General features: G+C 45.9%; 1 protein-coding gene across 1 annotated transcript in view; it reads right to left on the bottom strand.

The window, feature by feature from the left end:
- Positions 1-6510: 6510 nt before the first annotated feature.
- MLLT1 (MLLT1 super elongation complex subunit) overlaps positions 6511-23098 on the bottom strand; it is a 50579-nt gene continuing 33991 nt past the window's right edge. The window contains exons 11-12 of the mRNA XM_056844370.1: positions 9208-9279; positions 6511-6829 (exon numbers count right to left, since the gene is read on the bottom strand). Of these exons, the coding sequence (XP_056700348.1) occupies positions 6701-6829; positions 9208-9279 (201 nt within the window). The 3' untranslated portion in view covers positions 6511-6700. The remainder of the gene's footprint in view (positions 6830-9207; positions 9280-23098) is intronic.

Genomic DNA, 23098 nt, shown 5'->3' with positions numbered 1-23098 from the left:
TCCTCCATAAATTTCACAAATTTAACAAAGTTTAAAAGTCAGGACAAAAAACGATCCCATTAACTCATTACAAACATTTTCCCCCTCCCGTCCCACCTTTTCAGGATTTCGCCTTGGAGTCTTGGGCTGGGTGAGCAAAGAAAAAAACCCTTCCCCCCCTTTAACACATCTTTTTTAATATCCTCTCTATTCCGCAACCAGGTATTTAATACCTTTTTTTCTTTTCTTTTTTGCTTTTGGCAGACAAAAAAGCAGCAAGAAAAAAGTTTTTTTTTTAACACGCCAGCAAGAGGATTAAGTACTCATTTGCTTCCTTGAAGAGTGCAAACTCTTTTGTTCATCAGGGCTACCCCCCCCATAACCTCCCCCAACTATTCCACCCCCAGTCAAATTTGTAATACATAAGAGGCCTGTTCAAGGAGGATAATTTAGGCCGTGCGTACTTTGCATTATAAAAGAGAAGACGTCTGCATATATGATGTGCAAACCTCCTGGAAATCTGAGTCTGCTAACCCCTCTGCCTCCGGGTGCGCCCCCACTCTTGCCTCCGTGTACTGGCGAGAATACCCATGTGTCACAAGGACTACACGCCTGCCTCATTCTTTAAGCTAACAATACACCCGAGAAGGTTAAATCCTGGGGACCAGGATTTCTCTCAAAGCTTGCATGTAACAGAAGTGTACACGCGGTCTCTAGTACAACCGATGGGTCGCCCGGCAACATGCGGGCTTAACGGCATTAAAACCACAAAAGCGAGGAAATGCAAAGGCTTGTGACCGCACTCAAAAGGACGCGGGATCCGGTCCCAAAATGAAGCGCTTCAATCATGTGTTAATGGATGGAGACGGCGCCCCGCCAGGACCAACGGGTGTTTGGGTGAAACTCATAAGAAAGGCCATGCTGGATCGGACCAAGGCCCATCACGTCCAGCAGTCTGTTCACACAGCGGCCAACCAGGTGCCTCTAGGAAGCCCTCAAACAAGACGACTGCAGCAGCATTATCCTGCCTGCGTTCCACAACACCTAATATAATAGGCATGCTCCTCTGATCCTAGACAGAATAGGTATGCATCATGGCTAGTATCCATTTTGACTAGTAGCTACAGATAGCCCTCTCCTCCACGAACATGTCCACACCTCTCTTAAAGCCTTCCAAGTTGGCAGCCATCAAAACACCTTGGGGCAGGGAGTTCCACAATTTAACTATCATTGTGTGAAGAAATACTTCCTTCTATCTGTTTTGAACTCCAAAAACTCAAGGGAGCCAGAGGGGAGGAGAGCTGCAGAATAACTTCTAGACAACTTTCATCTCTCCCAGGCTTAATTTCTCTTAGCGACTGCCAGTGTTGGGGTCCACTTTGCCAGCCCCAGCTCTCTCCATACAACCTCTGACCCTCCTGCCCAGCGCCTCTCCTTTTTAAATGTGCAAGCTTAAAGCACGCTCCATCTTCCCATCAGTGATAAATTTAAGTCTCTGCAGTTGCCCCTCCAGTTTGACACCAGACCCAAAGGCTGGGGCAAGGGATTGGGGGGGGGGGGAGAGAAGAAGAAGAGTTAGTTTTTACATGCCGACTTTCTCTACCACTTAAGGAAGAATCAAACCGGCTTACAATCACCTTCCCTTTCCCTCCACACAACAAACACCCTGTGAGGTAGGTGGGACTGAGAGAGTGTAACTAGCCCAAGGTCACCCAGCTGGCTTCATTTGGAGGAGTGGGGAAACAAACCCGGTTCACCAGATGAGCCTCCGCTGCTCATGTGGAGGAGCGGGGAATCAAACCCGGTCCTCCAGATCAGAGTCCACCGCTCCAAACCCCCGCTCTTAACCAACACACCACACTGGCTCTCAGAAGAATGCCAAATAAGAGGTCTAAATCTAGCTTTCTACTCTCTCTACTTGCCAAGGCCTGGTATGAAAAAGCTGAAAAGTGGCACGGTGGGGGTGGACGGAATTGCAAAAGAAAATACTGGAAGCTTGTGCTTAAAAAAAACCCCGATGAAAATTATGTTAACGGCGTTAAAAGCTGGATTTGAGCGGCAGCTTTGACACCAACAAGATTTTCGGGGTGTGAGCTTTCAGGAGCCAAAGCTCACTTTGCCAGCTCTGACAGCTCACACCCCGAAAATCTTGTTGGTTTCTCTGAGGTGCTATTGCACTCGAATCCGGCTCTTGTACTGCAGCCCGACACGTCTACACTCTGAAACTAGCATTAAAAGGGTGTTTCGTTTCCAAGCCCCCCCTTTTGCTTATGCATAACAACAAGCAGGTATACATACTAATACCCCCCCAACACAAGCTTCTTCTCTGTTTGTCACAATATGTTTGTTTCTACTCCCATCAACCCCTTCCCCATCCCCAAATTTTGCCAACTCAGCCTAAGAGAAACACCGTCGGCCTCGAAAACATGCCGCGGGAGGTCGCCAACTGTCAGCCGGCCCAAGGCCATGGGTTTCCACTGGAGACGTCACAACCGACCTCTTCCCCCAAGTCAGGGCACCCCGCCCCGGTGTTTGTGAACTTGTGCAATAAGCCCTCCCCCCGCAAAACGCGCACACACACACACACAAACAAGCAACTGGTCCACAACCATTGACCTAACACCAGTCATTTAGTAACACACCTGCTGGTTTAAGACACCCCCCCTGTTTTCTAAACTGCTTCCCTGCCTGGCTGGCTTTGATGCGATTTTGACCCTTGAGCCGGGCAAGCGTCTGCGTACGGATTTGGCATGGGTGAATGGAAGCTTCCCCTCTTAACACTGAGCGTTATCGGCAATTCTTGGCAAAACGCACACTCTTAACGGATGTTTGGACCAAACGGCAACAAGGGGGGAAGAGTTCGGGTACCCCTACCAGGGTCATCTAGTCCAACCCCCTGCACAATGCAGGAAATTCACAACTACCTCCCCCCCCCACCCCCAGTGACCCCTAGTCCGTGCCCAGAAGATGGCCAAGATGCCCTCCCTCTCATGCTCTGCCTCAGGTCATAGAATCAGCATTGCTGACAGATGGCCATCTAGCCTCTGCTTTAAAAGAAGTCACAAAGCTCCACAGCTTATAACCATGCGCTACCCAGCTCTTGCGGGCCACAGACCATAATATGTCCATCAGCCTTCAAGGACAGCCACAAGGCTCTTCTCTACCGGGGCTTTGTTTTGCTAGAACGGGCTAAACGTAGCTACCCTTTTGGAAACGGTATCATCAGACATGCAGAATGCAGGATCAAAAATCATGTAAATCATCGTGTCAATGTTAAAGTGTATAAGTTATTAAACTCACGAAGCTGCCTTAGGGCGGATCGGCCCATTGGTCCATCAAGGTCAGTATTGTCTAAGACCGGCAGCGGCTCTCCAGGTTCTCAGGCAGAGGTCTTTCACATCACCTACCGCCTGAGCTTTTTAACTGGGGACGCCAGGAATTGAACCTGGGACCTTCTGCCCGCCAAGCAGATGGTTTGCCACTGAGCCAAAATTTGAATTCCCTCCCAAGTTTTGTTTCTTTTTTTTTCCTTTTTTTAAAATCCCCCTTCTCTCTTCCCGTGGCTTCAGAGCTACTTACAAAAAAGATTCCTTATGTCTGCTTAAAGCCACTGGGTCAAGAAATAAAGGAGTTGGTCGCCATCCTCAGTAAAGTTTCTGATTTAAGTGAAGAGGCCACGTTTCCTCCACTTGAACCCTTTCTGATTTGTCCTTCCCCAGCTATGCCCCATAACGGCATGCGAAAAGGCAGGAAACAGATGCCAGTTTCTAGGGTGGGGTGGGTGAGGAGGAGGGGGAATGGGGAAAATATGGCAAAGATATCCATTTGAAATGTCAGTCGCACCCCTTATATCCCTCACTAAGCTCCTTTGTACAGTAATTATCACGAGGCTCACTGCGACGTGGTACCATCCCATCTCCCAACTATTTTTTTTAGCTACCTATCAAATGCTCTCGCACGCGAGAGAGGCAGACACAAACACACACATACACACTGAATCCACAAACACAGCCGAAGAAAGAATCTACTACAACAGAATGGGCAGACGGGAGACACCAAAGACACCAGGACCAATGGCCGAGCCACTGGCTGAAGGCCTCCAAGGCTTCTGATATATATATATTTAAGCGCAAAAGGAAAAGAGGGAAGAGGACACTTGCTTGGTTGACCAAGATGTCAGTGAGGCTGAACTGGTGTTCTTTGGAGTGGGGGGGGGGGGATTCTTTAAAACCAGTCCACAAAACACTTTTGAAACAAAGAATCCCACCCTCACATACAAATGAAGGAATCTTTCCCCCACCGCATCAAAGAGGACACTTGAAATATTCCCACGGAATATAAGGTTTCAGGTCGGGATGCTGCTGTGAATCGTGCCAGCCAAGGCCTTCCCCCCCCCCGGGCTGCCCCTCCCCCACAAAAGTACAGCTAAACACAGGGACACCACCCCACAAAGAATAAAAGGTTTCTTAGGCTCTCGGACAGATGACTTACCCAGCTTTTAGGGCAAACGCATTTGAGCAGAGAGATACTGGCGAGTGAAATCCGTTCAGGACTACTCAAGAGAAGAGGGCAGGGGGGAACATCCATTAACTTTGGAAGGAAGCAATTTAGTGTAATTTTCTTTAGAGGGGATTTTGGTCACTGTTCAAAGACTCGTGTCTAGCGTCCAAAGTTGGCCTCCTCCCGAGGTCTGTACGGCTCTTGCGTCACCCGCCGAACCCCCCAAACAGGACGACGCAAGTCCGGGGAACCTTCCGGCATTCAGACTGGTTGCATTCCTAACTGGCCGCGGAGCGTCCAACGGCCCGGTAAGCGCTTCTGCTAATGCGACGCTGACTCCTCTGGACTTTCCAAGGCTCAGAGAGGAGGCACAATTCAATCGCTGCTGCGGGGCTGGGGGGACCACCGGGACAGAGGCGTTTTTATAACCGAAGGACAACAGTATGCAGATGGACAGGAAGAACAAGTTCTGTAGGAATTTGGGGGTCAACGTGACCTTTCCCACGTCAGCTTATTGCCATTTCAGTCATAATTACTTGCGTGATTAAAAAAAAAAAGAAGATGGAAAGGATGCAGATCAAGGAACTAAGCTTTCCTATTTGATTTTTGTTTGCTTTAAAGTTGAGCCAGGAAACCGCCCTCTACAAGGAACCCTTTGAAAAGCACAAAACGGGATTAAGTCTCTCATCCAACACCCCTTGGCCAGCAGCTGCATCGACGTTTGGCAAAAAAAAAAAAAGGTTTTAAGACTCCTTGTCTGGAAACAAGTTAACATCTCTAAGTCTACGAAGACCGATTCAGAAGGGTTTGGCGCGCTTGCAAATCACCTTGCAGGAACGTCCACGACACAACCCTCCCTTCTCACCTCACACAAATACCATTTGAGCACAGAATATCAACAAACATTCCAATTAGTGTTTTCTGTCTCTTCCCAACGCTATGCTTTCAAAAGTCCTAGAAAACGGCAGACTGCAAGCCTGCAAGTTTTTTTAAAAATCTCTGAGACGCGTAAAGATGCCCCCCATCTTGTTTTCTTTCCATCCTTCTCCCCACCCCACCCGTAGCTGCTATTAGACAGTCCCAAAGCTTCTCTCTCTCGAAGAAGAAGAACACAGAACCGCGACGAGGGCCAATGCATTTTGGCAAAAAATATTTGCAAACACTGATGGTTGGAGGGAAAATAATAATAATAAAAGCAACACCGATAAGCTCCTTTCAGAGCACAGAACAGAAGGCTTCGTACATACCTGCTTGGCTTCCAGATGCTAGAAACTGTCCCGCTCAGAGGCATTTTAACAAACAGGTCAAATCTCGCCCCCTTTTTTTAAAAAAAAAAGATCCAACCCTTCTTCCCGACCTTTATACACACCTATTGAAGCCGTTAAGACCCAAATTAGGCCCTTTTTACACCATACATATATATAATATATATATAAAATAGCATACAATGAACATAGTCCTTACAGTTAAAGCGTATAAAAAAAAAACAGGGTGCAGAAAGGAGAGGCTCTCTTTGAGGGGGGCTGGACCAGCGCTGTGTCGAAAGCAAGCAAGAATGGCAGGCTGCAAGCTTTTTGCTGCTCTCTCAGCACACGCGAGCACAAGTTTTTAACAATCCACTTGCCGGAGGAGTCTGGGCTGCCCCCTCCTCCCCGGAAGGTTTGAGAATACTGTACGAGTCCAACGGTCCTCTGCTAACACATCAAAACTACAGCCGGTCGGATGCAGACACCCGACTCGTTTCGACGGGTAAGCCCCAGAACACTGCGGGCAGGCGTCTTCCACAGTCCGTCCGTTTGTCGGAAATGAAACAGCTCCGCTTGACTCCGAGCTGAAGAGGCGGCCTCAAAAGTGCATTCTCAAAAGACAAGCACCCGCACCCGCGGAACCTCTTTCTAAAAAAAATGTTTCTTTAAAAAGCTGGAGGGAGGGACGGGCGAACCCGGCCCAGCTTAGGACTGACGCGGCTTTGCTCGATCAGGCCCAGGGGAGCTGCCGAAGCAGAGGAGGACAGGCTGGGCGGTGGGCGGCGGCTCGGCTGAAGCTCGGAAAGAAAAGCGCGGCGGGTTCCTAGAGCGCGGCTGTTCTCTAAGGCAGTGCTTCAGGTGAACTGAGGAGGATAAGGCGGCGACCGAGGCCCATGGGTTGGTTTCCTGGTACCAAAGAGGCGGGGAAATCTGGTTTTCCAAAAAGCGTCCCACTGGATTCGGGAGGCTGCGGGTCACGTGGCCACGGCTTCCAGGTAACTCTGCAGCTTGCGGACCGTGGTCTCGTCCAAGGAGAAGAGGTCAAAGTCAAAGGTGGTGTTGGTGACGTTGAAGTGCCCTGTCTCCTCGATGAGGTTGACGATCTAGGAAGGAGAAAGGGGGGGGAGGGAGAATGACCGAGGTTTGCTCGGGCTTCGTTCCAACACAGTGTCTGAAACCTGCTCCTCCCTGGTAATCATAGGTCTTTCTTTCTTTCCCCCCTGTTCTTAGACCGAGGTCTTGAACAATAAAACCATAACACTTAAATAAGACCCATCTCTAAAAACACCTCCCTTCGTCTCTTCTCTGCAGCCTCCAGAAAACGAGCAACAAAATAAGGATGCTGAGGGTCAGAGTCCTCTAAGAGGAACTGAACCTTTTGCTCCAAAGTTGCTCGAGAAGATGAGGACCATTTGTTAAAACATGGTATAATCAATTTTAGCTTAAATTGGTATGTGTAAGGACAGTGCAAAAGGATATGTACCAAGGAGTCCGCTCACTGAAGAGGTCAGGGACACAGCCGGTCTGAAAAATGCATAAATCATAGGTCTTTTATGCATGGCCGTTTCACTCACCATCACACACACCCCGACGACTTTGGGTCTTTGTGTTGATTATGCGAGCCGTTTCTGACCGTCAGAGGCCTCACTCTCCCCTTGCCTTTCCCTGCAGTTTGTCCATATTTTCAAATTTGAGATAAATCAGCTCTCTGACACGGGGAAAGGCAGGGGAAGAGCGAGGTGACCTGTGATGGTCGGAAACGACACGCATAAGCAACACAAAGACCAGAAGTCGTTGGAGGGGTGACGGCGAGTGAAACGGCCATGCATAATTTGCAATTGCCCTTTTCTAGTCCCCTCCCCACAGTGAATATTCTGAACTCCTGAGGGGCAGGGATGTTGCGTTCAATGACTAAACAGAACCTCCCTGTCCAGAGGCAGCACCCTCAGGATACCAGCTTACGTACATGTGTATCGTCAAGACGCCACCGACTCACGGCAACCCTAGCAAGAGGCTTTCGCGGGGACTGAGAAGCAGAGGTGGTTTTGCCAGGGCCTTCCTCTGCAGAGCCGTCCTTGGTGGTCCAAGTACCAACCCTGCTTAGCTTCCAAGATCAGAAGCCAGTGTGGGGTAGTGGTTAAGAGTGGTGGACTCTAATCTGGAGAACCGGTTTGATCCCCCACTCCTCCACACGAGTGGCGGACTCTAATCTGGTGAACTGGGTCGGTTTCCCCATTCCTACACATGAGGCCAGCTGGATGACAGTGGGCTAGTCACAGTTCTCTTAGAGCTCTCTCAGCCCCACCTACCTCACAGGGTGTCTGTTGAGGGGAAGGGAAGGTGACTGTAAGCTGGTCTGATTTTTCCTTAAGTGGTACAAAAAGTTGGCATATAAAAACTAACTCTTCTGCTATGCTGTGCTGCCTTCTGTCCGATACCCACTTGGGGTGGGGGCAGGGGATGGCTGTTGTCTTTGCGCCCTGCGTTCAGGCCTCCTGGATGCACTGCAGTGGGGAAAGGATGTGGGACTAGCTGGCTCTTTGAGCTGACGTCGGCACAATGCAAACTGAGCGCAGCCATTTTGAAGCCTTGAAGCTGCTTTAAAAACGGAAAAGAAGTCAGTTTTTCAGAATACCACTACCACGCGGTTTCCCCACATACTTATTATTTGACAACTCATCTTCCTAGAGCCTTCTGTTTCGCTAGACTGAATGCAAACCCATCTATGGTTATGCAAGGCAGAATTTTGAATATACCATACCCAGAAAGGACCTGTCCTTGCCCTTCTGGCTCTATTGATTAATTAGCTCCATACCCTCTTGGGATGCCGCTTTTATGAAGAACTTTGATCACGTTATATCTCTCCCCTTTTAACATATAAATCTAATGCTTCTGTGCCTGACATAATGGCTTTTTTATTAAGTGACGGGGATCTCAAGGCTACATTGTCAGTGGCAAGATTTATTTCAGTCCTTATCTCCCTCAAACACTAGATTTAAAACTACGCTGCTCAAGATCAATGGATCAAGGAGCTTCTGAGGGATAAAGGAAGGAAAGGAAAAAACGGAAAAGGTAGCAGAGAGAGGCCATCAACCTACACGTTCCCTGCTCCGTCCAAGTCCCTGGTCCTTACGAAGGATGGCAATAAGGCAGGAAGAGGCGGGGGAACAGCACACGTGCTCCCTTGATCTTTCGGGAAAGTGCAGCACGGTCAAGAGACAAGAGGGCGATGCATCTGAGCGCAACTGAAAGAGGGCGTTCTTCCTCGGCACCAGGTTGGTTTTGAGCCAGTGCCAAAACAAGGGGTTTGAAGGGCAACAAGCTGGCCAGCTTCAGGCAAAATTCATTCACGCTCTTGTCCCTCGAAAGCAGGCGAACCTGGGTTTCGTAAATCCAGACACTGGCAAACGTTGCTCGGTATTTCAGACGCTGGAGCTTTGCTTGGTTTTGTCTGTAACCCCCCCCCCCAAAAAAAAAATACCTGCTGTAGTACGTTCCGTTCTCGTAGCGCCATCAGCCTCCGGTGAAGCTCCACCAGCTCGTCGGTGTAGGCCTTGGAAGGGAAAGAAGCAGGGAGGGGGGAGAAAGGAGATCAGTGTGGCCAATCCTAGGTCTCGCCATGGGGCCACTGCCCTTTGTCAAGCTGAGGCTTCCCAGGGGAGGGGTGGTGGTGGATTCAAGCCTGAACTGGACCAGAAGACACCTGACAGCACAGAACCACAGAGTTGGAAGGGGCCAGACAGGCCACCTAGGCCAACCCCCTGCTTAATGCAGGATCAGCCCAGAGCATCCCTGACAAGTGCTTGTCCAGCCTCTGCTTAAATGCTGCCAGTGAGAGGGAGCTCACCACCTCCCTAGGTAGCCAATTCCGCTGTCGAACAACTCTTACTGTAAAAAGTTTTCCCCCTAATATCCAACCGGAACCTCTTTGCCTGCAATTTAAACCCATTATTGCGAGCCCGATCCTCTGCTGCCCAGCAGGAACAGCTCCTTGCCCTCCTCTAAGTGACAGCCCTTCAAGTACTTCAAGAGAGCAATCATGTCCCCCCCTCAACCGCCTCTTCTCCAGACTGAACATTCCCAAGTCCCTCAGACTTTCCTCACAGGGCTTGGTCTCCAGACCCCTGATCATCCTCGTCGCTCTCCTCTGCACCAGCTTCATCCTGTCCACATCCTTTTTGAAGCGAGGCCTCCAGAACTGCACACAGTACTCCAGGTGCGGCCTGACCAAGGCTGTGTATGGCGGAACTATGGCATCTTGCAATTTGGATGTTACGCCTCTGTTGATGCCCTCTGTTGATGCAACGCAAGTAGCTGCCTCCCTCGGACTGAGCCCCCTCTAGCTTAGAATCGCCTAAGCGACCTAGTAAATTGGCTTCCTAGGGAGGTGGTGAGCTCCCCCTCGCCGGCAGTCTTTAAGCAGAGGCTGGACAAGCACTTGTCAGGGATGCTCTAGGCTGATCCTGCATTGAGCAGGGGGTTGGACTAGATGGCCTGTCTGGCCCCTTCCAACTCTGTAATTCTATGACCTGCTCAGACTGGCTGTGGCTCCCTGGGGCTATCAGGCAGAGAGAAGCCTTTCCTTGCACCTGAGATTACTGTGAATGGAGTTGCCAGGGACTGAAGCTGTGACCTTCAGAAGAAGAAGAGTTTGTTTTTTATATGTCAACTTTCTCTGCCACTTAAGGGAGAATCAAACCGGCTTACAATCACCTTCCCTTCCCCTCCCCCACAACAGACACCCTGTGAGGTAGGTGGGGCTGAGTGTGACTAGCCCAAGGTCACCCAGTTGGCTTCGTGTGTAGGACTGGGGAAACAAATCCAGTTCACCACATTAGCCTCCGCCGCTCATGTGGAGGAGTGGGGAATCAAACCCAGTACTCCAGATCAGAGTCCATTGCTCTTAACCAGATGAGAGTCCACTGCTCCAAACCACCACTCTTAGCCAGATCAGAGTCCACCGCTCCAAACCACCGCTCTTCACCAGATCAGGGTCCCCCGCTCCAAACCACCGCTCTTAGCCAGATCAGAGTCCACCGCTCCAAACAACCGCTCTTAGCCAGATCAGAGTCCACCGCTCTAAACCACCGCTCTTAGCCAGATCAGAGTCCACTGCTCCAAACCACCGCTCTTAACCAGATCAGAGTCCACCGCTCCAAACCACTGCTCTTAACCACTACACCAAGCTAGCTCCAGCATGCAAAACATATGCTTCTGCTGCCGACCCACCATCTCCCTTTTGGGGACGTGAGGAGTCCTGTCGCTGGGGGTACAGCCTGTGATGGATGAACAAGCCCCACTGCCGTCAGAAGGGCTGGTTGTTGGCACGACCGTGGCTTTGCTTTCACACGACGGGATAATGCATTTTCATCCCACGGTAGCAATCGTCTGCAGCGATGTGGAAACCGGAAAATCCACGTGCCGACGATTGCTAAAGGGCTTTGAAAGTGCATTGCCCAATGCGTGGGAAAGCAATTCATCTTGGCTGACCCAAAAAACCTCCCATTTCACAATCGGGGCCAGGTCCCATCGGAATACAGGATTGGACACCTAGATGGGCGTCACAGTGGGTGCCGATCTTTGGGGGAGGATAATGGAAACCTTCCCCCCACCTAATGCCTCTGGGGCTCAGAAGCCTCTGCACCCCAGTCTTAAGTTTTGCAAGCAACCCCAAAAGTGCTAAGTGCAAGCATGCACATCACCCTCGGGGATGAACAGTTTGTTGGTCTGGGACTTTTTGGAGGGAACATATGCAAATGCCCCCACACACACACATGTGCTGCACGCACTTCAACTGGCCAAAGACAAATCTGCTCTTCCCACCGACTAACAAGAGGTCATAGAATCACAGAGTCGGAAGGGGCCACAGAGGCCATCTACTCCAACCCCCTGCTCAAAGCAGGATCGGCCTAGAACACTCCTAACAAGTGTTTGTCCAGCCTCTGCTTGAAGACTGCCAGTGAGGGGGAGCTCACCACCTCCCTAGGTAGCCAATTTCTCTATCGAACAACTCTTACTGTGAAAACCTTTCCCCATATCCAGCCGGTACCTTTCCTCCCACAATTTAAACCCATTATTGCAAGTCCTATCCTCTGCTGCCCACAGGAACAGCTCCCTGCCCTCCTCTAAGCGACAGCCCTTCAAATACTTAAAGAGAGCAATCGTGTCGTCGTCCCCTCAACCTCTCCTTAAGAGTGGTGGTTTGGAGCGGTGGACTCGGATCTGGAGAACCGGGTTTGATTCCCCACTCCTCCACATGAGCTGCGGAGGCTACTCTGGTGAACCGGGTTGGTTTCCCCACTCCTCCACATGAAGCCAGATGGCTGACCTTGGGCCAGTCACAGTTCCCTTAGAGCTCTCAGCCCCACCTACCTCACAGGGTGTCTGTTGTGGGGAGGGGAAGGTGATTGTAAGCCGGTTTGATTCTTCCTTAAGTGGTACAGAAAGCCCGCTTTCTGTGCAGCTGCCCCACAGAATCCTTGCAACCTTTGAATTAGCTCCAAACCGGTGTTTTATATTATTTCCAAGCTTCTCTTTCCATCTGCTTGTGCGTGCTTAGCATAAACATCTAAGAACTGGATCGCTACTCAGAGGTTTTGGGTTAATCTCCCCCACAGTCCTGCTGCTCGGTTCCCGCTACCGGGAAATCGATTGTAAAAGGTCTGTGGCCGAATACAATAAACCTATCTACCCTGCCGGGAAATCAGGAAGAAGCCATTGCCCAGGCTCCCTTCTGGGGCTAGGAAAGTACTTTTCCTGTCAAACACACACCTGCAGAATTAAGCACCCAAAGTCAAGATGTAAAGGTTACATCAATACAAAAGAATGTATATATTTATTACAGGCTCAAATCAATAGCATGTATAAGGCCCTGCAATAGCCTACCAAACCAACATGCTCATGTACACATACAACGTAAATATCTGAGAGCCAGTGTGGTGTAGTGGTTAAGAGCGGTGGTTTGGAGCGGTGGAGTCCGATCTGGAGAACCGGGTTCTATTCCCCACTCCTCGGGAGGTGGTAAGCTCTCCTTCCCTGCAGGTTTTTAAGCGGAGGCTAGATGGCCATCTGTCAGCAATGCTGATTCTGTGACCTTAGGCAGATGATGAGAGGGAGGGCATCTTGGCCATCTTCTGGTCACTGGGGGTGTGGAGGGGGGAGGTAGTTGTGAATTTCCTGCATTGTGCAGGGGGTTGGACTTGATGGCCCTGGTGGTCCCTTCCAACTCTATGATTCCACATGAGCAGTGGATGCTAATCTGGCGAACCTGGTTGGTTTCCCCACTCCTCCACACGAAGCCAGCTGGGTGAACTTGGGCTAGTCACAGCTCTCTCAGCTCCACCTACCTCACAGGGTGTCTGTTGTGGGGAGGGGAAGGAAAGGTGATTGTAAGCCGGTTTGATTCTTCCTTAAGTGGCAGAGAAAGTCGGCATATAAAAACCAACTCTTCTTTTTTTTCTACCTAAATATTTTATAATTGCTCCAGACTTTGTGACATCTTTATGACTGAGATACGTTGGCAATTTTATTTATGGCTGAAATGTAGCATCTCCTCATTAAGAGGGAAACGCACACAGGGGGTTAGTTGCCCATTTGTATGGAAGCCTGAAACAGATGAAGAAGCCTTGCAGAACACAATGTAACAACAGTCATAAAGATTTTTAGAAAGTCATTTGTAATCTGGAATTGTGAGTGTTTTGACCACTGAAGAAGGCCATTTGGCCGAAACGCGTTTGGTCACAGTCTAATTCTGCGATTTTATGTCTATTTGTGTTGTATATTTACAAAAACCTGTTGGTTTTGTAGGCTATTGCAGGGCCTTATATATGTTATTGATTTTAGCCTGTAATAAATATATACATATTTTGTATCGATATAACCTTTACATTGTATAACCTTGATTTTCTGATAACCCCGCGATATAGACGATTATTTATGTTGGCTCGACTGAATGCCACCCCATCAGGGGAGTTAACAGGTCGTTTAAATAGGGTACTGTGCTGTGAGAGAGTCTGTCAATGTGGTTCTGGCCAAATAGACACCCTTCAGCATTCCTTGTTTAGCTGTGACTTGCTCAACGAGGCTAGAGACAGATTGATAAAGCCTTTTATTCAGGAATCTATCTCCAAACTGGATAATCTGGAGGGTTCTTTTAGCAGGGGTGGATTTTAATACTACATTGGCAGTCGCCAAATTTCTTTCTCAGTCAATTAAGATTAAAAAATATTAATTTCCTTATGGGTTATTTAGATAGTTCCTTCCCCCCCCTTTTATTTTGGTCTCAGTTTGACATCGTTCAGGGCCAAATTGGCCATATGAACAGTATCATTAAAGTAAAGTACATTGTATAACCTTTGCCTTGGATGTTTTTTCTTGACCTTTGGGTACTTAATTCTGTTGTTTTTAGGGTAAGGTTTTTCCCCCCTTTGTTGTTGGTGAGACACACCTGCTTCAGCAGGGGAGACCCAGGAGTGGTCTAGAGCAGCCCAGCGGTGCTAGACAGGCAATTCTCTACCGAGAGTGAAAAAGGAGCTCCGAAAGGATCTCTCCAAACCGGAGGAGAGGGCATTAAAATGGCAAATGAGATTCAATGTGAGCAAGTGCAAAGTGATGCATATTGGGGCAAAAAAAATCCCAGCTTCACATTTACACTGATGGGATCTGTGCTGGCAGCGACAGACCAAGAAAGGGGTCTTGGGGTGGTAGGGGATCGCTCAATGAACACACAGACCCAGTGTGCGGCTGCTGTGAAAAAGGCAAATTCCATGCTGGCCATAATTAGACAAGAAATAGAGAATAAAACTGCTGCTATCATACTGCCCTCGTACAAATCTACGGTGAGAACACACTTGGAATACTGTGTACAGTTCTGGTCACCACACCTAAGAAAGGACATTGCAGAGTTTGAGAAGGTGCAGAAAAGAGCAACCAAAATAAACAGGGGGCTGGAGTAACGGCTCTATGAGGAGCAGTTAAAACACTTAAGGCTGTTTAGCTTGGAAAGAAGGTGGTTAAGGGGAGACATGATTGGGGTCTATAAAATTACCGTATATACTCGATTATAAGCCGAGTTTTTCAGCCCAAAAAAAGGGCTGAAAAAGCCGAACTCGGCTTATACGCGGGTCAATACGGCAGAAGGGGGAGGGAGGAGGGAGGGGGGAACTTACCGCCGCCGCCTTTCCCCGGCTGGGAGCGGCCTCCAAAGGCCTCCTGCGGCCGCAGGGAGGCCGCTCAGCCGCCCCCGGCCGCCTTTTCCCGGCCGGGAGCGGCCTCCAGAGGCCCCCTGCGGCCACAGGGAGGCCGCTCCGCCGCCCCCGGACCACTTCCCGCCACCAGGAGCGGCCTGGGGGGGCCTCCTGCAGCTGTAGGAAGGCCGCCCCCGCCGGATCCGCCGCTTCCCGCCGCCAGGAGCCCAGTCAGGTAAGCCTGTGGGGGGGGAGGGGTTATAAGCCGACCCTCGGCTTATACGCGGGTGCCTAATTTTTTCCCATTTTTGGGGAGAAATTAGGCACCTCGGCTTATACGCAGGTCGGCTTATACACAGGTATATACGGTATGTATGGTATGGAGAGTGTGGACAGGAAGAAGCTTTTTCCCCTCTCTCATAATACTAGAATGCAGGACCATCTGCTGAAGCTGGAGGGTGAGAGATTCAAAACAGACAAAGGAAGGATTTCTTCATACAACGCATAGTTAAATTGTGGAACTCCCTGCCCCAAGATGTGGTGATGGCTGTCAACTTGGAAAGCTTTAAGAGGGGAGTGGACATGTTCATGGAGGAGAGGGCTATTCATGGTTACTAGTAAAAATGGACACTAATCATGATGCATCCCTATTCTCTTCAGGATCAGAGGCGCGCGTCTATATTAGGTGCTGTGGGACACAGGCAGGATAAATGCTGCTGCGGTCATCTTATTTGTGGGTTTCCTTGAGGCACCTGGTTGGCCACTGCGTGAACAGACCACTGGACTTGATGGGCCTTGGGGTCTGATCCTGCACAGCCTTTCTTATGTCGCTCTTATGAGAAAGCGACACAGCAGGCGTTCCCTGTATGCGCTGCCCCCACCTTTACAGAGCCCACCTGAAACTGGTGAACCCATTTCTCATGCAACCAGCTCCAAAGGGTGGAATACTGATTATTCAGGTCAGCGGAGGATGTTTCCCTCACGAACTTTATGGGAGTGTTCCCATAAAGAGACCAAAGGTGCCCTGGAAAGCAGGACTTATGTAATGCTCATGAACACATGAAGCTGCCTCCTACTGAATCAGACCCTTGATCCACCCAAGTCAATCAATCAATCAAATTTTATTTCGATACAAATCAGCTCTGAATAAAAATCGAAGGTAGGTTAAAATAATAAAAGTTGATGGTTCTGGGAGGGATGATTTGAAGAGGAGGAGGAAAGATCTTCAATGGGGAAAGGTTTTCAACCAGCCGTTTACGAATCCCACTAGACCGGAGGCAAAATTTGGCTACTTGAGTGGTTATCTCCCGAGAGGAGTCTGCTAAGAGAAGGGAAACTTTAGCTTCTTCCGATCTCCCAGGAAAGGATGACAATATGGGGAGAATGTACTGCAATCTTATGTCGTTGTAGAAGGGACATTGCAGTAGAACATGTTCTATTGTTTCCACTTTTCCTATTTTGCATGGGCATAATCGTTGATAAAAGGGAGTACGGAGATACCTGCCTTCCAGGAGAGCTGAAAGTAAGGCATTGCATTACCATCAAAGTCAGTATTGTCTACTCAGACCAGCAGCCGCTCTCCAGGGTCTCAGGCAGAGGCCTTTCCCGTCACTTCCTTGCCTGGTCCCTTTAACTGGAGACGCCAGGGATTTTTTTTTTAATTGTTTTCTAATTAGATCACATTAACATCAATCCTCCAATCAACGAAATCATACAACATAGCCATTTTTCTCTAATCATTATTGTTCTTACTTATTGACTTCCCCTCTCCCTCCTCTATCTCTTTAGTATCTCTATTCTCCCCTTTGCATTCAAATTCTAATTCATTATATGTCATTTATATATTTAATTACATATCTCATGGTCTTAAAAACTGTTTATCATTATTTCTACTTTAATCACTTGAATTAGCTCAAAATGTAACCTTTGATACTTCCCAAATTAAATTCATTTATACAATATGTTGTCCAAGCCTCCCATTCTACCACAAATTCCATATTTTCCTTCTGATTTACTAATGCTGTAAGTTTAGCCATTTCTGCTAGTTCCAACATTTTATTGATCCAGTCAGTCTTATCCGGCACCTCTGACAATTTCCATTTTGCTGCATATACCAATCTTGTGGCTATGGTGGCATATATTAAAAAGGATCTCTGAGTCAATATTGATTCCGGTATAATACTTAACAACATCATTTCCGGAGTTTTAGGGATTTTTTTTGTAAGATCAGTCTTAGTTCATTGTAGATCATATCCCAAAAGTTCTTAGCTTTTTCACATAGCCACCAAACATGATGAAAGGAACCAACCTCGTCTTGACATTTCCAGCAGTTTGGTGACATTGTTTTATACATTTTAGCCAACTTTTTTGGTGTTAAATACCACCTATAGATCATCTTGTAAATATTCTCTCTTAACGAGAATTCTCTCTTAATGATTAAATATTCTCTCTTAACGATTTCATGTCTCTTGACCAAAGTCTTTCCCATCTATTCAAAGGAATATTTTAACTCGCTGTCTGTGCCCAAGTTATCATCGTAGGTTTAATTTGATCTTGTTCTGTATATAATATCAACAACATCTTGTACATCTTTGAGATTAGATGGTCATTATTCTCCAATAACGTTCGTTGTAGAATTGATTTGTCTTTGGTGAAACCTATTTTCATATTGTGTTTATATACAGATTTTATCTGATGATATTGGAACCAAGTCAAATGTTCTTTTAAATCTTCCTGATCTTTTAGGGCACAGGTAAGTTACAAATTGATGGTCGTAATGGTCTCAATGGTCGTAATGCTAACATTTCTTGTGTAGAGATCCATAAAGGCGTTCTGATTTCTAAGAGATGTTTGTATCTCAACCAAGTTTTTATTAAAGAGGATTTCACAATATGATGTTGAAAAGCCGTATGATTTTTAAGTTTATCGTACCATAAGTAACCATGCCACCCAAATCTATTATCAAAACCTTCTAAATCCAATCAACTGATATTCTTTCATTGTATCCAGTCCTTTAGCCATACCAAAGCCGATGCTTCCGCATATAGTTTAAAATTAGGAAGAGCAAATCCTCCTCTTTCTTTAGAGTCAACCAAATATTTGTAGGCAATTCTGGATTTTTTCCCTTGCCAGACAAAGTTCAACAAGTCCTTCCTCCATACATCAAAATATTTTGTTTGTGTTACAATTGGTAAATTCTGAAATAGAAACAACAGTCTTGGTAAAATATTCATTTGTACTGCTGAAATATGGCCCAAAAAGGAAATATTTTTATTGGACCACGATATCATGTCTTTTTTAATTAATTCCTATAGTTTAACATAATTGTTGACTATTAGATCTTTGCTTTTATTTGTAATCCAAATACCTAGATACTTTACTTTGTTTGTTTTCTCCCATCTTGATGTATTTATGAAGTTTTTTTGTTCTTCTATTGAGAGATTCTTGAACAATATCTGAGTTTTATCTTGATTAATTTTAAATCCCGAAACTTCACCATATTGCTTCAATACTTCCAATAAGTTGTTTATAGATTGATTCGGGTCATTCAAAATAAGTAATAAGTCATCTGCAAAAGCTCTCATTTTAAATTCTTGTTTGTTTACTTTGAGACCGTGGATTAAATCTGTATCACGTATCTTGCAGCATAAAGTTTCCAAAGTCAAAATAAAAAGCAAAGGAGAAAGCGGGCATCCTTGTCTAGTTCCTTTTTGTATTCCGCAATTATCTGATTCACTAATATTTTAGCTCTTTGTATACTGTAGATTGCGTCAATCCCAGTCCGAAATCTTACACCAAAATTCATTTTTTCCAAAACTTTTTTCATATATTCCCAAGAAACCATGTCAAAAGCCTTCTCAGCATCCAAAAAAATAAAAGCAGCTTTCTGTTGATTGTTTTATTCATAGTATTCCATTGCATCTAATAATATCCTCAGATTATCTTTTATCTGTCTTCCAGGAACAATGCCCGCTTGATCTTCATGAATCAAAGTTGTAATAAATTGTTTTAGACGATTCGACAGTATAGAGGCATATATTTTGTAATCCACATTCAAAAGAGAGATTGGTCTGTAATTAGTTACTCTTTCCGGATCTTTTCCAGCTTTGTGGATTAGTGATATAAAAGCATGTGACCACGTCTCAGGAGATAATCCCGTGTCCAATATCGTATTGCATAGCTTCAAAAAGGGATTCTTCAAGCCATCTTTAAACATCTTAAAAAACAGAGCTGTAATTCCATCTGGGCCGGGTGTTTTATCTATCTTCTGTTTAGATATTGCATCTTCAATTTCTGTTGTTGTAATTGGAGCATCTATAACTTTATGTTGTTCGGGAGTTAACTTGTTGATATTTACTGTTCTCAAATATTTATCTTTGATATAATCTAGTATAGAAGGATACAAATTCTTTCTGTACCGCTGTTGTAGTATAAACCGGTCCTTTTTCAGTCTGTAGTTTACTAATTATCTTCTTCTGCACAGAGTCCCTCAATTGGCTGGCCAGAAGTTTACCTGGACGATTAGCATGTTCAAAATATCTCTGCTTTGCATATTTCATATTTTTATTCATTTCTTCCATAACCACCAAGTTAAGTTGATGTTTAACAACCTTAATCTTTAACAAAATATTTTTCCTCTGATCTTCTTTAGATTCCAAAATAAGTTGTTGCTCTAAATTTTGTAATTCCCAAAGTATATCATTTGTTTGTTGTAATTGTTTCTTCCTCCATGCAGTATTCTTCTGTATCATAAATCCTCTCAACACAGCCTTAAAAGCATTCCAAATTATATTTAAGCTGGTTTCTCCATTCATATTGATCTCAAAAAAGTCTTTGATAAGAGTTTGTATTTCTTCTCTTGGTTTGTCCTCTTGTAAAAGTCTATCATTTAATCTCCATCTGACTGCTTTTCTATTATTCCATTGAAAGGAAACCGGATTATGGTCTGAAAAAGTTATAGGTATTGTTTGTACCTTGCGTAATTGCGTAAATATAGATTTACTTGCCCATATCATGTCAATGCGGGAGTGTGAATTATGTCTTGAGGAATAAAAAGTATATTCTTTCGATGACATATTCATTATTCTCCAAATGTCTTGTATTTTAAATTCATCTGTAAGTTGAAAAAAAGTCTTAGGAAGGCAACCTTCATTGTCATCCTTGGCCTTTGATTTTTTATCCAACGCACAATCTATAACTCCATTGAAATCACCCATTAACAATAATTGTTCTTCTGCATGTTGCAGTAGGATGTCATGAAGCTGCTTGTAGAATTGTGCCTTGCCCTCATTAGGTGCGTAGATCCCTACTACCAATGTTTTTTGGCCTAATATTTTGGCTCTGATTATTAGTATTCTGCCCTCTTCATCTTTATATACGGGTTCTGGAGCATATGAGGCGTGTGAATAAATAAATACTCCTTTAGTTTTTGTATTTGATGAGGAGATGAAGATTTGCCCCAAGGAGTTTCTTTCTAGGTACTTTTTGTCTTTTCTGGAGATATGAGTCTCCTGCAAACATATTAGAGAATATTTTTGTTTCTGTAAAAATTTGAAAATCCGTTCTCTTTTCACCTTTTCATTTAAACCGTTCACATTCCACGAAATAACTTTAGCCATATTGTCAGAGTCTTAATATATAAATTTTATAATCCACCAACTGCGCCTTTTTCTGAGTCTTCTTCTTCTTCTTGGCTTGAGTCTTGTTTCTGATCTGGTGTAAGGCCTGTGAGTTCCCTTTTATATTTTCTCAGAAATTTTCCAACATCTATCGTGGTGATAATGTATTTCACTTCTTTGTAGGTGAATGTTAATCCTTGTGGAAGTAGCTATCTATATCTTATTCCACTTTTCCTCAAAGTTGCTGTAAAGTCTTTGAAAATATTCCTTTTTGACATCAGGTGTCTTGGTATATCTTTGAGGAGTATTAATGCATTCCCATCCATGACTATTGGATCTTTATAGTGCTGTTGCATTATTATATCTTTCATCCTGATATCATAGAAGGATAGCATGATATCTCTTGCCTTTGCTCTCTTCAGTTTAGGGGGCAAGGGCATCCTGTAGATCCTGTTGATAGCATGGTCTAATTCTTGTTCTTCAATGTGGAATAAGCCTGCCAATGTTTTCACCAGTGATTCTCTTGTAGTTCCACAATCTTCAGGTAGATTTCTCAAGCGTAGATTAGGTTCTCTGACTTTCAAGTCCATCATAGCAAGTTGATCTTTCATGGTTTCCTCCTGTGTTTGTAGTTTTTTCAGTTGTTTTTCATGACTTTCCACTTTTTTCTTAACTTCTTTATGTTCTTCGGTCATTTTCTTGATAGAAGCATCTATTGTCATCATATTAGATTGCATTGAAGTAACCTGAGTCTTCATCTCCATCACTTCTTTTGTCACAGTATCCATTTTTCCAGCTAGCATCTCAGTTAGCTGGCTCATTTGTTTTTCCATTTGTTTAGTAAAAAGATCAGTTTGTTTGGCTAATTGGTCGTGTCTTTTTATCTTGTTTCTCCACTGTTATATCTATAGGTTTAGAGATTGCAGGACTTGCAGTGATCCAGAACGTTGCCTTGGAGCTGATATATAATCTAGCAGTGTTCTCAATTTAAGGGTAGGTCTTCAGTCTTTTAAACGTTGTTTCCAGTGTGTGGGTAGTTTAGAACTTTGTGCTAAACATAATCGCTAGGATATTTAAACGCAGATTTTCAAAATTAGCTCAAAAATAAGCTTGTAAAGTTTGAAGTACCATCGAGTTTTCTGGACGCTCTAGGTCGGCAAATATAAAGGAAGTAGGAAGTCAGCCGGAAGTTGTAAGACCGCGGACCTTCTGTCGTCCCCTTTCTGTAGTTTTTAGAGTCAGACCTTTTAATTGGTGCACCAAGGGAGCTCACTTCCGGTCCAGCAGTGCTTCTATCCTTCCTGTCTCCCTGTTGCCAGCGATCGTCTTGCAATGCAGTGAAGTTATTTCCTAGAGGTCTTCCGGTACTTCCGAATGGATCTTGCAAACGTGGCTGGCGGACCTTCTCAGCCCGGAAAAGGTATCGTGACCAAGGGGTAGGAGGGTTTTATTTCTCCTTTCCCCTCAAACATCACTCCTTTTGATTGGTGGTTGCCACAACTCTCAAAAAGTTTTTTGTTTAGTCTACCCACAGATCTGCTTGATAAAGTCCTTGCTGCTTTATTTAATATCTTTCTGGTCCCAGCACACGTTCCTTGGAAAGCTCCCAAGGGAATCCAAGAAACGCTTTGAATTGGAGTGTTTTTTAGCACTCCAATCCGGTTCTAAATAGTGGACCGGGAAGCAGGAATTCCTCTGCAGCCAGAAGAAAGTGGTATGACTCCCATACTCTCCGAGGGAGCTTTTTAAAGTCCCCCAGAGGTGTGGATGTTGTCCATCGAGGGGAGATTGCATCGCCGCAAGCATCTCTTTGGCTTTAGGCTTGAACCTCCGTTACCTATAACCAACTTATGAACTATCTTAAGGAAGAAATACCTCACCCTCCGAAATCTAAGTGAGTAACAAGAACCCCTTTGATCTTACCAAGTATGGAAGGATGAATTGATGGGCAGAAAGGAATGGGAACTCCGCTCTCTCTCCCCCCACCATCATATAAAAATCTTTTTATAAGAGACACCAGGGATTGAACCCGGGACCTTCTGCATGCCAAGCAGAGGCTCTACCACTGAGCCACAGATATGCAGTTATCCTTTGGCCAAATTCAAGACAGCTGCGTGGAATCTAGAGCTAAAAGCAATCGAGAGAGGCACAGCAGCAGAAGGTTCTATGGGCAGGAGGTCCCAGGCTCCAGCATGAGAGCCAGCATGGTGTAGTTGTTAAGTGCGGTGGTTTGGAGTGGTGGACTCAGATCTGGAGAACCAGGTTTGATTCCCCACTCCTCCACATGAGCGGCGGAGGCTACTCTGGTGAACTGGATTTGTTTCCCCACTCCTACACATGAAGCCAGCTGGGTGACCTTGGGCTAGTCACAGCTCTGCAATCTTATGCCCCAGCCCCACCTACCTCACAGGGTGTCTGCTATGGGGAGGGGAAGGTGACTATAAGCTGGTTTGATTCTGCCTTAAGCGGTAAGAGAAAGTCAGCATATAAAAATCAACTCTTCTTCTTCAACTCCTGGCTTGTCCACTTAAAAGAATCTTTAGAAGCAAGCCACGGGGAAAACCTTTTC

This window comes from Euleptes europaea, chromosome 2 (genome assembly GCF_029931775.1).
Source record: "Euleptes europaea isolate rEulEur1 chromosome 2, rEulEur1.hap1, whole genome shotgun sequence".
Lineage (NCBI taxonomy): Eukaryota > Metazoa > Chordata > Lepidosauria > Squamata > Sphaerodactylidae > Euleptes > Euleptes europaea.
This window is presented reverse-complemented; position numbering and strand designations above follow the sequence as displayed.